An 18,675-nucleotide genomic window follows, 5' to 3' on the forward strand; every position below is an offset into this window, starting at 1 on the left:
TTTGCTGGGAGTTTTTTGATTACTGCTTCAATTTCATTAGTTGTTATTGGCCTATTCAGGTTTTCTGCCTCTTCTTGATTCAGCTTTGGAAGGTTGTATGTTTCCAGGAATTTGTCCATTTCCCCCATATTGTTCAATTTGTTGGCATATAGTTGCTCATATTTTCTTACAATCATTTGTATTTCTGTTGGGTCAGTTGTTATATTGCCTCTTTCATTTCTGATTTTACTTATTTGGGTCCTCTCTCTTTGTTTCTTAGTGAGCCTGGCTAAAGGTGCATCAATCTTATTTACCTTTTCAAAGAACCAGCTCTTAGTTTCATTGATTTTTTGTATTGTTTTTTTAGTCTCCATGTCATTATTTCTGCTCTGATCTTTATTATTTCCTTCCTTCTACTTCCTCGGGGCTTTTCTTACTGTTCTCATTCTAGTTGTTTTAGTTGTGTTAGATGGTTCATTTAGATCTTTTCCTTGTTTCTTGAGATAGGCCTGCAATGCTATTAATTTTTCTCAGGACTGCTTTGGCCATGTCCCATAGGTTTTGGGTTGTTGTCCATTTTCGTTACTTTCCATGAAGTTTTTGATTTCTTCCTTGACCTCATTGGTAACCCGTTCATTGTTTAATAACATGCTATTTAGCCTCCATGTGTGTGAATATTTTTGAGTTTTTTTATAGTGGTTGATTTCTAGTTTCATGGCATTGTGATCTGAGAATGTGCTTGATATGATTTCAGTCTTCTTATATTTGTAGAGACTTGCCTTGTGCCCTAACATGTGGTCTATTTTTGAGAATGTTCCATGTGCACTTGAGAAGAATGTGTATTCTGCTGCGTTGGGGTGAAATGTTCTGTAAATGTCAATTAAATCCATTAGGTCTAGTGATTCACTTAAGGTCTGTGTTTCCCTGTTTTTTGTCTTGATGATCTGTCCAGTGCTGACAGTGGGGTGTTCAAGTCCCCCACTATGATTATGTTGCTGTCAACCTCCCCTTTAAAGTCCCCCAAGAAATTTTTATATATTTAGGTGCTCCTATATATTGGGTGCATAAATGTTTATAAGGGTTATTTCCTCCTATCTTTGTCTCTAGTTATGGTCTTTATTTTGAAGTCTGTTTCGTCAGAAATAAAAATCGCTACTCCAGCTTTCTTTTCCTTTCCATTTGCATGGAATATTTTACTCCACCCCTTCACTTTTAGCCTGTGTGAGTCTTTTGCTCTCAGGTGGGTCTCTTGTAGACAGCATATATTTGGGTCCTGTTTTCTTATACATTCAGCTACCCTTTGTCTTTCATATTCTGTGTATTTTCTAATGGTCAATAAACTGATTCAAATTATTTAAGTTATCCCACCATTTAAAGAGAAAAGCTTTTGCAATACTTTGAAACCATGGAGTTAGCTTAATTTCACCGCTGGATGCCTTTTTCAGCATTTCTTCCACCTCTTCCTTTGATACATAGTAATAGCTTTTAATCTCATTGGGGTCAGGATTCAAAGTCACGTTCTTTCTCACGAACAAAATGTAATCAATTTCATGTTCTCCCCAGATAGTATCAGACTGAGCCTTGTAGTGAATTCAGGTCAGATAATTTCTTTTGGAGCAACCTGTTCCATAGGAATTCACAATTCAGCCTTTAAACACCTCTGTGCTGCTTGCCTTACTCCAATTGCATCATTTTCTTCAATCTCTCTTGGGTTACTTAAGGGATGACTACAGCAAGTACTGCTAAAACAACCTGGAAAGGTAATTTTGGCATCTGATCTCTGCTGTAGCAGGAGCTTATTTTCGGTGTTGAATAAGAAGACACTAAAAGCTTGATGGAATAACCCTTTCTCAATGTTTTTATTCAGGTGACAATTCTTTTTGGTCTCAGCCCCAATTTTATTGCCATTTTCATCAATAAGAATACACATCTCTGCCAGGAGCTGAACCTGTTGCTTATCAAGGTTTTTGGTGTTGATTTCAGGCACAGTTACAAAATGTCTGATCTGTCATAGAATCCCCAGGGATGCACTGAACCGAGGGCGTGGACAGTCCTTGAGCTGCTGCCTGTGGCACACACCTCGTCCTGGCTCAGCCCCGGGATCCAGGCTCCTGAACCCTCGTGTCCAATCGCCTATGCCCCTATTTTTTTTTTAATCTTTTAAAAAAATTGATTTTAGAGAGAGATGGATGGCGGGGGGCAGGGAGACTTGTTGTTCCACTAATTTATGCATTAATTGGTTTCGTCTTGTATGTGCCCTGATGGGGAGTTAAACCTATAACCTTGGCTTACTGGAGCAATGCTCTAACCAACTGAGCTATCTGGTTGGGGTTTAGTTCACTGTCTTAATATAGAAGCCACTATTAAGTTTTTATGTCCTTTGAAGATTACAAATTTCAAGTTTCAATAAACTATGGAGGAATGAATTACTTCTAACACATTATCTGAGAGAAAGTCGGTTTATTTTTTTTTTGCTTTAATGGAACAAAATATTCTATCAAATTACCCAGGGAAGTCCAAGTTACCCATTCCTTCAAGGTTTCAAGTAAGTTTTAAAAGATGATAAAATGACAAAATTATACCACTTTAATAAACTTCTACCCTCTATACTTAAGAATTCAAGTACAGAAATAAACTCTGTAATGCTGAGGTAACAATGTAACCTTCTCCCAACATGGCTGCACAGGTCTATATGGTTTAATGTGAATATTGCTGTGAGGTCTCAAGCTACTTGATGAATCAATCCTACATCACATTTAGACCAAAAGTAGCATATTATACATGCACTTGAAAGGAATACCTTCAATTTATGTATATGTACATACGTACATGTGTGTAGGGACAGATACATGCCAGGGAAAGGTTGACTGAACCATGTTGATAAGAGAAAGTTAGCAGTCAGCTGTTGTTGGAAATACTGAAACATATACAGTCTTCGTGTTCAAAGTCTTCATGGGGATTTCTTCCGTAATTTCTAATGGAAAAAAGTTAAAAAAAATAAATAAATAAATTTTCTACCTGTTCTGCATATTATAAAAATGTCAAAGCCTGAGTAACAATAAATTTGGCCTCACCCAAAGAGAGGTGTGACCCCTGTCCCAGCTCCTGCGGAACCCAGAGAATTTCCTCAGTGACAGTAGTGTGTTTTGTTATCATGGTAGGCCCTTGATCACACCTTATAATTTATGCAAAGGAGGTGCCTCAGGGTGGAGGTGGCTACACCAGAAAGACCAACCATAAGATTCCAGGTAAAAGTAAGGTCAATCATGCCTATATATAAAGCCTCAATACAAACTCAAGGACACCAAAGGTGAGCCTCTCTGGGTGGTAATACACTGTACATACTGACATGCACTGGGGCCAGGGGGAGGTAGCACTTGGGGAAGAGGACAGCTGTAGCTCCGTGTTTGCACCCCTTTCATATCTGGCTTTGTGCATCTATTCCTTGGCCCGATTCTAGGTTTTACCCTTTCCCTGTAAGAAATGTAGTCGTGAACGCAAAAGTTTCCAGTGAGTTCTGTGAAACTTGTTAGCAAATTATCAAACCTGCAAGTGGTTTAGGGAAATCCTCTGAACTTGCAGTTGGTGCCAGAAGTGACAGTGGCCTTGTGTGAACCCTTCCCTCCAAGTTTGTAGTTGGACTCTAACCTCTTAGAGCTTGGGGTTAATTCTTGGTTTTACTTAGGAAGGACTGTGCGCCCTCAACCCAACTAACTCTGGGTTACTGCCCCAAATGTCCTCATACTCTCTCCCCCCATACCACACCACAGATATTGCCTATGTATACAGAAAGGCCTAGGAGCAAAACCAAGCCAGTAACCAGACTTGTGGTTTCTAAATATTAACTTCCTATAACAGGAAGAACAGCTATTTCCAGGTATGGGAAGTAAGAGTACATAGTAAGCCTAGGACATCTTACAATGCCAGAAAACGAGAACTTTTCCAAAAATGAAGGGCCGATAAACTGAAGAGCTGATGTCAAAGAATACAGGAACCGATATGGCCAAAGCTAAAAACTTCAAGTATCCAAAGTATAACACAGGTGCAATTATCACTGAATATATATAAACTCAGAAAAAGGGAGTGACAAAAGAAAAATTTTAAAAGTTCCTTGCCTACTCTGGAGCACTTTGCTTCTAGCCAGATCTGAATTCAAAGGAAAGGATCAACTTTCTCTAAAAATGGCTCTTCTCCTAGCAGGATTCCTAAATGTAAAAACACTCTCAAAGCTGCCTCCTTAATAAAGAATTCCAAAAATGACATTTAGAATCTAGTGGAACAGGCAAGAAGGCATCAGTGAGTTTTTAAAACTGTAAGCATTACATGACCCTTCTAATTTACCAAAATATTAATATTTTATGAAAGACAATTTTCAGAGAAAAAATACAGTGAAAATGAGGCCAAAGATACCAGCTTGTGAGTCAAGTTCCCTGTTTCCTTTGTGGGTGGTGGGCTTGAAGACAATAGCCCTTGTTACCAGTGTGGGACCATGGCATCTATTTCTAGGAGGAACAGAGTGAAAATACTGTGTTTGTTCTAACCTACTTGGGGGGCTATCTGAAGGGCTTACATAGGTACTTGTCTCTGTTTTGCCTAAGTTGGAACTAATTCAGGGCAGAAAGTGGTCGGTATTGTATAAAAACATTGTAAAACCAACAAAAAGCCCACAGTTGTGTGGAACAAAGATTATCATTGAATACACAGACTGCTTAAAGCCTCTGAGAAAAAGTAGAAGAGAATTTCTTTGGGTAATTGGCGCATTAATAATTGCCCATGTATCCTGAGTAATTTTAGAAAGCTATGTGTATGTCCAGGCAGGGGTGTATTAGACAGAAAATACCTGAGAAGACCCAAAACTTTCAATTCTGAAAAAGGCAAAAGGGTTTTCTGGCTAAACTTGGCTGTTCTTCAGGCTCAGTGCAAATAGAAGGTGAAGGCTGAGGTAGAGTTGTAAATAGCCTGGCTGTATTGAATGAGTGTCCCAGCACAGCCAATCCACAAAGACTGAGAAAGGTGGGTATTTTGTTTTTAAGCTTTTAGCTCCAGGAGGTGCAGAAAATCTGTCAAATAGTAGCTGAATACAAGCTAAAGGAACAGAGGCTTCAGTGACTACACACAACAAGGAATAGAGTCTTCACCAGGAAAGAAAAAAAAAAAAGGTTTGGCAAAGTCATAAAATGAACAATTACAGCTTTCAAAAAAGAAACAGCAGGCCCTGGGGAGAGGGAGAACCTAATTTCCAGAGTTACCAAAGAATAGTATTCAAATGTCCAATTTTCAACAAAAAAACTAAATTGACAGAATCTGTCCTTTACGAAGTGCAAATATTTGAACTTACACTCTAAAACAACTCTCTTAAATGGAAAACCATGAACCAATGGAAAGGCCAATGGAAACCACAAAGAATTAAAGAAATCCAAGAAAACAATGAATCAACAAATTGAGAATATCAGTAACGAGAAATTATAAAAAGCCAAATAGAGATTCTAGCGCTGAAAAGTAAAACAGCTGAAATAAATTCACAAGAGGGGCTCAATGGCATATTTAAGCAGGCAGAAAAATCAGTGATCTTGAAATAAAACATTTGAAATCACCCAGTCAAATGGACTAACATACACATTATAGGAGTTTCAGAAAAAGGAGAAAAGGTAGAAAGAACATTTGAAGAATGAACAAATCTTGAAAGTAACAAAAGAGAAGCAACATGACAAGGATACTCAGTAAGATTAACAGCTAATTTCTTATCAGAAACCATGGAAGCCAAAAGGTAGTGAGATAACATATTTAAAGCACTGAATAACAATCAACACAGAAATCTCTATCTGGAAAAACTATTCTTCAAAAGTAAAGAGTAATTAAAACATTCCCAAATAAAGAAAAGCTGACAGAGGTTCATTACTACTAACTGTGCCCCAAATATGGTAAAGGGAGTTCTTCAAGTTGAAATGCAAGAATGCCTGACAGTGACTCAGTTGTATGGTTACCGTATTTTTGGTTTGTAACTCTGCTTTCAGTTTTCTACATGATTTAAAAGACAAATACATAAAACACAAAATTATATTTATGTATAGTGTATTTTCTGACAAGAATATAAATAGGGGCAGGGTTAGATAGGAGCAGAATTTTGGTAAGCTATTAAAGTTAAATTGGTATCAATTCAAACTAGGTGATAAATTAGAATGTTAACTGTAATCTCCACCATTAACACTAAGAAAATACCTAAAAAAAATACACAAAAGTAAGTCAGGGAGAATCAAAACAGTATGTTATAAAAAAAGCAATGAAACAAAAAAGGTGTCAGTGAATGAAGGAAATGAGGGGGAAAAAGGTATAAGGACTTTCAGAAAAGAATCCCTGCAAAATGGCAGAAGTCCTTCCATATCAGTAATCATTTTTTAACTTTTATTTTCCTAAACATAGCCTAACTGAACCAGGGGAAGGAAAATAACAAACTCTAGCCCCTTATAGCCTTCCTTTCTCATCTAAAAAAAAGAAAAAGAAAAAAGAAAAGCTGAGGAACACCTGTAAAGGCCACAGCACAGAGACACAGGCTCGAAAAAGGGGCACGTGTGGGAGGCAACCAATCGATGTCTCTTTCACATCAATGTTCCTCCCTCCCTCCCTCCCTCTCTTTCTCTAAAAAAATAAAAAAAAAAAAAAGAATTAACAGGCTAGAACTCTATTGGGAAGAATGGAAAACATGCAAGAATAGATGGGCAATATAAGCAGAGAGAGAGAGAGAAACCAAGAAAGAATTAAAAGGAAATTTTAGAAATCAAAACAGTGTAACAGAAATGGAAAATGCCTCATACCAAAAAATCTTTACCTAGGCATATAATATTCAACCTGCAGAAAAATCAAACGTAAGAGAGAAAGATAATGTCTGACAGTTTTCCACCAGTGCTAGAACACACAACACAGACCCTAATTCACAAAGTCCAATAAATCTCCAGCTCCAAGGCTGTATAAATTAAAGAATAGAGTGGTGAAAGGTTTTGAGTTGGGATGACAAGGATGATTATAAAAAACCCCAAAGAACAAAATAAAAACAAACCAGATCCCACTGGAAGCAGTTTAGGGAAATGATGTCTGATGTTTAATGGGCTACAAACCAGAACTTAGAGGGGAGGCTAAAATGTCAACAGAGAAGTTGTCAGAACAGCCACGGGAGCTGGAACCGCAGGCAAGGATGAAGAGAGAAGGGAAACAGGCCCCTGAAGACTGGCCTATGCGCTGTGCAAACCTCCATCCGGAATCTGTTCTCTGAATCACTGGGTGGGAATGTGTTGACTCACAACCTAGATCTTCATTTTTATGCAGCTCATTGAGAAAACGCATATAAGCCTGCTTTATAAGCTGTAGAGGTGGTGGTATGATGTTATAAGTTTCCTTCATACTGTTATTTTACAATACTGTGGTCATTTTGATTTTTGGGGAAGAGAACAATGTAGAATCAGCAAATATGCTAATTTTTCTCGAAGCATGTACAGGGTGGGGCAAAAGCAGGTTTAGTTGTTTCTAAGGAAAATGAATGATATAATACAAGAAAATAAACCCTTCTATGTACTCACAACTATGAACTACTTTTGCCTCCCTGTGTTTTTAACAACATATCGATACAATTTTTAGATTAGTTTAAAAGCAAAAAGCAATCACCCTTTTAAATATCACTTAAAAAAATGTTAGAGAAAAAAACCCAGAAAGACAACAGTACTGTCTCTCACATATAATCTGGGATTGGTGACTGGTATCAAATCTACTTTCAACAAAAGAAAATTAAAACAAAGATTTAACATGTTCTACAATCTCCTCACCATCCACTTGAGTCTCATTCAGAAACAGCTTTAGCTTCCTACTGCGAAGGCCAAACACCTTGGCTGCTTCATACAGAAGACCTTCATAGGTGAGTCCATTCTGCCCGAACGGGTTTTCAAGCAGGAGAGTGCCCACTGTTCCCCTTAAACACTCTACAGAGGAAAGAACAAACTGGGTTAAGTCCTGAGAGCTCACACTCTCTAGCTGCTGTATCCCCAGCGGAGGCGCTGACTGCTGAAGGCTAAGGAAGTCAGCAGTGAGGTCAGTGCGAGTGGGACAGCTGCTCAGTTTGCACAAACAGCCTTAAACACCTCAGAGGAAAAGGGGAAGGAGAAAAAGGAAAACCATTCAGTATAAAAAACCCTGCAGCTTGGAAAAGAGACATTCAGTCAGCAGTCTAATGAGAGCCTGAAGGCTTCAGTAACAAATGTGTACAACGAGGGCGCCAAAATAACAGGAAAAGTAACTAACGATTTTCAAAACATTTTCCAAGAAAAAAAAAAAGGCTAAATTAAAATGTTTTGGCATTTAAATAATTCAGCTTCATTTAGCTGTAACTTTTACCTAACCAATTTATCTCATGTCCTTACCACGTCAAATGGATGAGGGTGTATCTACATAAATATACCAAAAAAACAAGCCTGTGTGTGCTCCCTAAAGCAGGGTGGGAATCTATACTCAAATTACTACAGTAAAGCCAATGTGAAAGATCCACATAGGCCACAGAGGTTGAACATCAAAGAAACCCACTGCCCAACACCCCACAACCCACCTGCTGAGGGTGTTTACAGCTAGGGGAGGGATGTACCTTGTGGGTTTGCGTCCAGGAGCTGTAGGTTGATATACTGACAGAGAAGAGTACTGGGACTGTCTATCAGAGAGGGAGCTGATCCTGCAGTCACACACAGTGTTTTTCCACTAAGACTTAGTAAGTCCGTTTGGTTTTGTATTTCTAAAAATAACAAAAAAAATAGTAAGAGGGTACCATTTTTTCAGGGGTACACAGTTTAGAGCTGAAGTCATTCACATTTTCTTATTTAACTATTAAACCACCACACACACACACACACACACACACACACCCCTTTAGTGATACTTTCCACTGTTTATGAAAGGATACTGCCTGTTCTATAAAATCACATGCAAACAGAAAATGTTATCAGTGCAAAATAAATGGCATAATATTCCAACCTAAAATATACGCAAACTGTTTTGTCTCCCTTCAGTTTTTTTCTCTGTATAGTTGACTCTTGAACATGGGTTGACTCTTGAACAACTGTGTGAGTCAACTTATATGCAGATTTTTTCAATACCGTTGGCCATTTGTATTCACAGGTTTTGTATCCAAGGATCAAAAACAGTATTGAGTTCCCAACCACAGATGGAAAATACTGTTTTCCATCCATAGTTGGTTCAGTCTGTGAATGTGAAGGACTGACTGTACAGTCAAATAATACCCAGATTTTTGACCAGACTGGTGGGGAAGTGGGGGAGGGGGGGGTCAGTGTCCATAAAACCCACACTGTTGAAGGGTCAACTGTATACTATAGCACTCTTAAGACTTCCTCCTATAACAGAATCCCAAACTTCACCATGAAAAGAGCCTTATATTTAAAAATGATAATTACAGAAGTTATTTGACTCATGAACATATGTGGAAAATAGCAAGATACACAAAACACATGTAGTATCATTTTATTTACATGAAATTAGACATTGTTTAGTGATGTAAACATAGGTGAATGACTGGTAGTGGCTGTGACTGGGACAGGGGAATGGAGTGGTAGGAACGAAACCAGGCTGGGAGAGACCCTCAAGGATAAAGAGACCTGTACCACCTAGTGGCGAGATGCCCAAGACCAGCCTGGGGCCACATGGTCTCTTCTCTTGACCCATACCTGTGGCTTTCTAAGAATTTACCAGTTGACAGAAAGAAAATATTTCACGTCTGCTGTGTGGGTTCCACACCCCCACTGACTCTGGGAGGCCCTGAATAACAGTGTGGACAGGAATCCACTCAATGAATACAACTTCATTCAGGGCAGTTGGTTGTTTATTTCACTCAGGTGAGATGGCCAGAGGAATGGACCTACACTTACCCATGGGCAGTAGTTAATGGTTTGGCTGATCAGGAATGACCAGGGACTTGGAAAGAACAGAACTGAAAAAATAGCGACAAGGAAGTCATGGCAAAGGTTATGTGGACTGCTCCAAATGGGCACTGTGAATGGGGAGCCTAAAAATCAGGTGGACAATATTACCCGTTTTGTAAAAGTCAGCCAGCCTTTCCCAAGCCACCCCTATCCATGACCAATGGACTGATGAACAAAGGGGCCATCCAGGGTGGGCGGGCTATTACACATGGGCTCAGCAACACGATTTCCTCTCTTTGCTAGCTGATAGTATAGCTCACCCACCAGCAGCAGGGCCATAATGAAATTCCCAATATAGCATTATTGCCAGGGGGTGAGGGAAGTACCTGATGGCAGACTGGTTACTGGGCAACTTCCATCATAGGAAAGGCAGTGCTTTGTTATTACTAGAAGAGGCATTTATTTTGGGTGTGGGTTAGTCTTTGTTGCCTGCAATGCTTCTGTCAGACCTGCCATCCACGGACTCAGGAATGTCTTATTCACCAGTATGACATCTCACTTGGCACTGCTTCTCAACAAAGAACTCATTTTTCAGCAAATGAGATATGGGAGGTGTGTGAGTGTTCAGGGAATTCACTGGCCATTCTATGTTCCCATCACCATGAAGCAGCAGGTCTAGAACAGCGGTGGAATGCCCTTTCAAAGACTCAGTTTCAGGCCACCTGGGTGGCACCGCTGGCAGGGCTGAGATACTGTATTTGCAGATACCATTTATGCTTTAAACCAGGATATGCAGACCATGGCCCCTGGCTGGTTGCCTGTTTATGTAAATAAAGTTTTAATGAAACACTGCCTTGCCCATTTTTTAAACATAAAAACAAACAAAAAACAAAACAAAACAAACCCCAAACATATCCTTACGGCTGCTTTTGCACCTCAATGACAATTAAGAGCTCTTAGTCGAAAATATTTACTTTAAAAAAAATAATGTATTTATTGATTTTAGAGAAAAAGGGAGGGAGAGAGAGGGAAGGAGAAAAACATCAATGTGAAACAAGCATTGATCAGCTGCCTCGGGCTGCATGCCCCCTACTGGGGACTGATGTGCGCCCTGCTGGACCCGAACCAGCAACCTTTTGGTGCATCACATGATGCTCAACCAACTGAGCCATACCACCCAGGGCACTACATTTGCTTTGAAAAAGTTTGCTGACCCCTGCTCTAAATCAGAGACCCACATAAGGTGCACGAGAGATGGAAGCTTTGACCATGTGATTAGCTACGGAACTGAGGCTGTAACAGTTATGACTTCTTTCTTATTTTGTTAATATTTCTGTGTATATATTAACCAATTCTTATTTTTTTCCACTCTCTTACTATACAGCATAAAATCAGCAACTTTCTATGTCAGTTTCCGGTAACAGGGTTAGCATGTTTTCAGTTGTACAGAGATAGTTGAATACGTGATTTCTAATTTATGATGGTCCTACCTGGAAGTTAGGTATCTCAAGGGGTGGACTATAGAGGTTTAACTCTACCAAGCTAAAAGTTTCCCAGAACTTTCTGACTGCCCTGGTTTGGGTTAGGGCTGACCAGAGAAAGGTGCACAGGATTTGGAAGGCAATTTATTTACAGCCACTATGCTCAAAAGGTCAATGTGGGGCCCATGCAAAACTCAGCTTTCACGAGCTGCCACTCACAGGGTCGGAGGGGACAATAAGTAGCTCACACTCCTGTGCTCTTCCAATTTCTGGCTAGGTGCATGAGCAACTCTCTTGCAAAGCTTCTTCTGCAGGTCCTGACTGCCAGTGTTAGGACCTAACTAACTGCCCTCACCCAGACCTTTACTTTCTGGCTTTCTCTCACATCACTTTTGCTTCCTTTTATCAGTTCTTAACTGATAGGATGGCATATGGTTTTCCACGGTAGTTCTACCCATTTACAGTCCAGCAGTGAATGGGAGTTCCTATTACACAATACACTTGACAACATTTAATGCTGTGAAAATTTTCTAGTTTTTGCCAATCTGGTGTCAAGTAATAGCATCTCATTGTGGTTTTTACTACTGAGGTCGAGCAGGTATTCCTTTATTTACTGACCATTTAGATTTTCTCTTTTAGGTTATTTAAAAGTTTCTGAAAATAGGCATTCCAATTGATAAAATGAGTCTATTAGTTTCCTACAGCTGCTGCCAAGAATCATAAACTAGGGGGCTTAAAATGACAGAAATTTATTGTCTCACAGTTTTGGAGGCAAGAAGCCTGAGATCAAGTGTCAGTGGGACCTCACTTCCTCTGATGCCTGTAGGGGAACCCTCCCCTTCCTCTTCCTAGCTTCAGAAGGTCCCAAGCAATCTCTGGTGTTTCTTAGCTTGCACCTGCGTAATTCCAATCTATGCCTGTCATCACATAGCGTCAGTGTCTTCACTGTCTTCTTATAAGGACATCAGTCATATTGTAGTAGGGCACACTGCACTTCATCTTAATTATATCTGTAACGACCCTATTTCCAAAGGTTTGTGGTACAACGGGCAAAGACTTCAACGTATCTTTTTTTTATTTCAACATCTTTTTTCTTTTTTGGGGGTGGGTGTGTCTCACATTTCAACCCGTGACAGTGGGAGAGAATGTACTTACAATTAAAAAATTATTTAGGCCTATCTTATTGAGACTATGGATTTAGCAAGACGCAGACACTATTTTTAAGAATGTTAAAACTCACCAGGGAAGTCTTTGAAGCTCAGAATTCATCACATGGCTCATAGGTGAGAGGGTAGGATGGGAGCTTTCATCTCCTAATAAGTGTGGTGCCCTTTCTGGCCTATTGAACAGGCGGGACCAGCTGAAGAGCCCAGCCTGACCCACAGAGTCAGTAGAAAGGCAGAGGCTATACAGCATAAATGATACCAAATTAACACCTTTAACAATCTACCTTTGTTCAAAGGCCATGGAAACCTTACAACTTTCCACATACCTGCTTCACCACAGAAGACAGCAAGCTCTGTACTTTTCACACCAAAAATGCTGGTGACAACAGTCTTCAGCTTTGGAAGGTCTAACCTGTTATCGCCTTTTGGATTTTCCAGAAGCAGTACTCCACCTGAAAAGCCACAAATATAAGTAAACCTGAAGTAAAAGGTAAACTTGAGTGAAAAGTGAAGGGAACAGGGTGCTCAAACTCACCTTTCTTTCTTTTTAAGCATACACAACATGCGCTCTCAGCATGTGCTTGGGCAGTCCTAGGTGGATTTGTTCCAGGGCTGGAACTCCATCAGGCAATCCTTTTCTAGATTCAAACTTTTGTCTTTAGCCTTCCTATTTTATTTTGCAGCACTTACAAATCCCTAGGGCTCAGAGTGGTCAAAAATACTATCTAATTTTAAAAAAGTATCTTCAAATGGTCCTTGATATGGATTAATCCTATATCACAGACATTTACTTTACTGATGAGTCACACATAGTTTTAATAATGCAGACGCCTGGGGCTCTTTGCCCAGTTCACCACAACTAACATAAAACTATAGTACAGTATCAGAGTCAGGGTACTGACATCAACAGTTAAAACACAGAAACGTTCCATCACCATGAGAATCCCTTGTGTTGCCTTTAAAAATCTACATCTGCCCTGGCTGAGCAGCTCAGTGGGTTGGAGCTTCGTCCTGTGCACCAAAATGTGGCAGGTTCCATTCCTGGTCAGGGCACACACCCAGGCTGCGAGTGTGATCCCTGGTCAGGGTGTGTACAGGAGGCAACCAATCCATGTTTCTTCTCCCCTTCCCCTCTCTAAAGTCCACTCAAAAACTAAAAATAAAAAAATCTACACCTAAATCCCTCTACTCCTTCTACTCTCCATTTCTGTAATTTTCTCATTTCAAGAATGTTATATAAGTGGAATCATACAATATGTACCCTTTTGCAACTGACTTTTTTCACTCATCATAAATCTCTAAAGATTTAACCAGGTTGTTGCGCTAATCAATGGTTTGCGCCTTCTTATTGCTGAGTCCAATTCCATGGTGTGAATGCACCAGAGTTCCTTCAACCATGACCTATGAAGAACATCTGGGTTGTTTCCAGCTTTTTGGCTATTATGAATGCAGCTATTATAAAATATGTGAGTAGAGGTTTTCTGGGGAACAAAAACGTTGCTTTGGACTAAATACCCAAGAGTGCAAATGCTGGATCACGGTGCAAAGCACATGTTTAGTTTTGAAAGAAGCTGCTAAATGTTTCCTATTCTACATTTGTAACAGCACTACATTAGAAGTCCAGTTTCTCTACATCTTCATCAGCCTTTGGCATTGAAACTATTTTTTATTTTGGCCATTTGATAGGCGTGCAGTGACATCTCATGTACTTTTATTCTGTGTTTCTCTAATGATGCTGAATATCTCCACATGCATATCTGTCATCTCTAGAGTCTCCTTGGTAAATGTCTATTCATGCCATTTCTCACTTTCTAACTGGATTTTTAAAAAAACAGTTGAGTTTTAAGAGTTCTTTATATATTCTAGATGTTTCCTTTGATGAATGTGTGCTGTGCAAAAATCTTGTCTATAACTTGTTTTTTTTCATCCTTTACAGGATTTTTAATTTTGGTAAAGTTCAATTTATCAATTTTTCCTTTTATGAAATGAACTTTTGGGTCAAATCTTAAAAACTCTTCACCTAGTCCTAAATCCTAAAGAAAGTTTCATTCTGCATTTAAGTCTGTGATTCATTTTGAGCTAATTTTTGTATGATGCAAGGCTTAGGTCAAGGATATTTTTTTGTGTAGGAAGATATATTTGCTCTAGCACCATATAATGAGAAGACTCAATTGAACTGCTTTTGCTCCTTTCTCAAGAAGTCTTTGGCCATCCATATGTCCTCTTTGGAGAAGTATCTATTCAGGCCCTTTGTCCAATTTTTAATTGAACCGTTTGACAAATGAAAAAATGCTCAATGTCAATAATCATCAAAGAGATGCAAATTAAAGTGATAATGAGATATATTACCTCACACTTGTCAGAACGGCTGCGATCAATAAATCAACAAATGTTGGCAATGATGTGGGGAAAAGGGAAACCTGGTACACTGCTGGTGCAGTCACTATGGAAAACAGTATGGAGGTTCCTCAAAAAATTAAAAATGGAGCTGCCTTTTGACCCAGCGTCCCCACTTCTGGGAACACATCCTAAGAATCCCAAAACAGCAATCAGAAAGAATATGTGTACCCCTATGTTCATAGCAGCATTATTTACATTAGCTAAGATCTGGAAACAGTCCAAGTGCCCATCAGTAGCTGAGTGGATAAAAAGCTGTGGGAACCAGTTTGGTAGGAGTGATGTACCCTATGCTACATCAGAAAGTCTGTGGGTTGGATTTCCAGTCAGGGCACATATCTAGGTTGTGGGTTGGATTCCTCAGTTGGGGCATGTATGAGAGGCAACCTTTCTCTCTCCTCCCTTCCCTCCTCTCTCTCTCAAATCAACAAACATATTCTCGGGTGAGGATTGAAAAAATAAAAAAGCTGTGGTACATTTACACAATGGAATACTATGAGGCTGTAAAAATGGAAACCTTCCTCTTTGCAACAGCATGATGGACTTGGAGAGTATTATACTAAGTGAAATAAGTCAGTAAGAGAAAGACAAATACCACATGATCTCACTTATATGTAGAATCTAGTGAACAAAATAAACTGAGGAACAACAAATAGAGGCATAGATACATGGAACAGACTGACAGCTATCAGAGGGGAGAGGGGGGGACTGGATGAAAGAAGGTGAAGAAATTAGCCAAAGAACATATAGGCACAACCCACAGAGAGACAACAGTGTGGTGATGGCCACAGGGAAGGGGAGCCGGGGCTGGGTGGAGGTGGGCAAAGGAGTGCTTTCAGCCAGACAGTGAGTTAAAAACCATTTCAATTCATGTTAAGGCAGATAGTTAATCTGTGTTTGCATCTGTAACTACTCCTCCTGGGAAGATAATGCTGTTTGGAACTGGAGTCAGCATATGGGGAAAAGTAGGGCCACTGTGTCTTGACACTGCTCATTCTGCTGCCCCTGTGACTGAAGCTGACAGAGAATCCTGGCCCTGCTGACATCACTGATGCACATTCAGTGCCCAGTCAATGAACTCGCTCCACAGGTTACCACACTGCCAGGACAGCTCTAATGGACCAGCTCACATGCCGTATGTCACTAAACTTGAGCAGCAGTCTAGAGGACCACATACTGCCTGAGGCATCCTCACATGTCCAAGTGAACACATGACTACCCAGTTAACAGCTGGTGATGGTGCTGTGGGCAACCACTGGAGGTGTCTCTGGACATATTTCAATCTGTACATTCCTAGGCTTTTCTATATTGACAATCATGTCATCTCCAAAGAGGGACAGTTTTATTTCTTCCTTTCTGATCTATATGCCTTTTTTGCTTTCCTTGCTGTATTCCACAGGCAAAACTTCCAGTACAATGCTGAACAAGAAGTGAGAATAAGCATCCTTGCCTTGGTTCCAATCTTAGGTATAAGACATTCAATCTCTTCCCCGAGTATAATGTTAGCTGCAGGTTTTTTTTGTAGTTGTTCATTATCAAGCTGACTTGTAATGAAGAAAAGTTCCTCTCTATATTTTTCTGGCACTATTTTTAAAATCATGAATGGGTGTTAATTTTCTAAAATGACTTTTTGGTAACAATTGGTATAATCAAGTAATCTTTTAGTTGTTAATATGATTTTAGTATTCTTAAACTTGTTAAGGCCACTTCTGTGCCCCAACATATGGTCTACCTGAAAATGCTCCATGTGCACTGGAGAATAGATAATATGGTCTTTGGGGACGAAAGGCTCAGTACATGTCAATTATGTCCATTTGATCTAACGTGTCATTCAAAGCTGATATTTCTTTAATAATTTTCTATTTGGACAATGTATCTCTAGCTGTCAATAAGATATTTAGGTCTCCTCTTGATTGCGTTTTCATCAGTTTCCCTCTTTAGTTCTGTTAGTAGTTCATTGATATATTTTGTTAATCCCTCATTGGGTGCATATATGTTGAAAAGTATATGTCTTCTTGATATAGTGTCCCCTTGATCAATATAAAGTGTCCATCTGTCTTTTATCTTGATGTACGTATGGCAATACCCGCTTTTCTCTGGATGCCATTTGCTTGGAGAATCATTTTCCACTATTTCCCATGGAATATGTATTTGTGTTTGCCGCTCATTTGCGTCTCTTGAAAGCAGCATATGGATGGGAATTGTTTTTTGATAAAATTTGCATCTTCATGTTCTCAGGGTTTTTTGTCTGTGTATGTTTGTCTTCTCCCTCTGTTTAAAAATGTTTTTACCTCGTTTAACCATTATGTGATGTTTCAGTGTGTAGTCCTGATTCTGGAAAAGGGTTGTAGTACCCTGCTTCTGCCTGCCTGTGGATGCTTACTCAGGGTTGTGTGTCCTTTTGTTCTGTTTCAGGTACAGTAATGCTCTTGAGTATGTCCTGTAATAAAGGTCTTAAGGCGATAATTCCCTCAGCCTTTGTATGTCTGTAAAAGTCTTTACTCTCCTTCATATCTAAAGGATAACTTTGCTGCATATCTTATTCTTAGCGGTAATTTTTCTCAGTAGTTTGAATATTTGATTCTACTGCCTCCTAGATTGTGGAGTTTCAGCTAAGAAATCTGATAATTAATGGGATTTCCTTTATAGGTTACTGTCTTCTTTTCCCTGTTGCCTTGAGAATTCTTTTTGCATAATTTAAAAGTTATCTATCATCTATCTATCTATCTATCTATCTATCTATCTATCTATCTATCATCTATCATCTATCTATCATCAATCATCTATCTATCTATCATCTATCTATCTATCATCTATCTATCTATCTATCTATCTATCTATCTATCTATCTATCTATCTATCTATCTATCTATCATCTATCTATCTATATCTTTATTGATTTCAGGGAGAGAAAGGGAGTGGGAGAGACAGAAACATCAATAAGACTCATTGACTGGCTGCCTCTTGCACGCCCTCGACTGGGGATCGAGCCCGAAACCCAGACATGTGCCCTGACTGGGAATCGAACCATGATCTCCTGGATCCTAGCAACTGCTGAGCCACGCCTGGCTGGCGAGAATTCTTTTTTGATTGACATAATTAGGTGTTCCGTTTGTCTTGCATTCAAGGATCTAGCTCTTTCTATAGGTTTTGAACATTCATGGGAACTATTTGTTTGAACAGACTCTCTGTTCCCCTCCCTCTTCTTCTTCTGGAATGCCTATTATTCTTATGTTACCTTTTCTGATACAGTCAGATAGGTCTTATAATTCACTAAAAAAAACCAAAACTCTCAAGTCTTTCTCTTCTTTTCTCTTGTGTCACTTCTAGATTTTTGTCTTCAGTATCACTAATTTCCCCGACCTGGTCAGCTCTATTTCCTAAGCTTGCTATTCATTTTTTCTCTCTTTTATTAAGTTCTTAACCATAATTTCTATTTAGGTATTTTTTTTTTTTTAATCCCCACCCAAGGATACCTTTTCCATTGCTTTTTCAGAGAGAGTGGAAGAAACACTGATGTGAGACACTGATTGGTTGCCTCCTGCATGTGCCCCGACCAGGGTGGGGATTGAGCCTGCAACTGGGGTATGTGCCCTTCACTGGGAATAGAACCCACAACCCTTCGGTGCAAGGGTTGACACTAACCACTGAGCAACTGACTAGGGAATCTATTTGGGTATTTTTTTTTTTTTTTTAAAGATTCAATCTCTTAGGTAAGGTACTCATTTTGTCCATGATTTTATT

General features: G+C 39.4%; 1 protein-coding gene and 1 pseudogene across 4 annotated transcripts in view; both read right to left on the minus strand.

Moving 5' to 3' along the window:
• Positions 1-350: 350 nt before the first annotated feature.
• On the minus strand, positions 351-1,994 carry LOC308564254 (isopentenyl-diphosphate Delta-isomerase 1 pseudogene; annotated as a pseudogene). Its single transcript has one exon. The product of its transcript is annotated as an isopentenyl-diphosphate Delta-isomerase 1 pseudogene (transcript).
• A 431-nt stretch (positions 1,995-2,425) lies between these two features.
• The window catches only part of IARS1 (isoleucyl-tRNA synthetase 1), a 94,128-nt gene continuing 77,878 nt past the window's right edge, over positions 2,426-18,675 (minus strand). For all 3 annotated transcript variants that reach the window (XM_081152210.1, XM_081152212.1, XM_081152211.1), the window contains exons 31-34: positions 12,861-12,986; positions 8,603-8,746; positions 7,794-7,946; positions 2,426-2,953 (exon numbers count right to left, since the gene is read on the minus strand). In XM_081152210.1, coding sequence (XP_081008336.1) covers positions 2,871-2,953; positions 7,794-7,946; positions 8,603-8,746; positions 12,861-12,986 — 506 coding nt within the window. In that variant the 3' untranslated portion in view covers positions 2,426-2,870. The remainder of the gene's footprint in view (positions 2,954-7,793; positions 7,947-8,602; positions 8,747-12,860; positions 12,987-18,675) is intronic.

Source organism: Miniopterus schreibersii (genome assembly GCF_964146895.1).
Source record: "Miniopterus schreibersii genome assembly, chromosome: 11".
In the NCBI taxonomy this organism is placed as follows: Eukaryota; Metazoa; Chordata; class Mammalia; order Chiroptera; family Miniopteridae; genus Miniopterus; species Miniopterus schreibersii.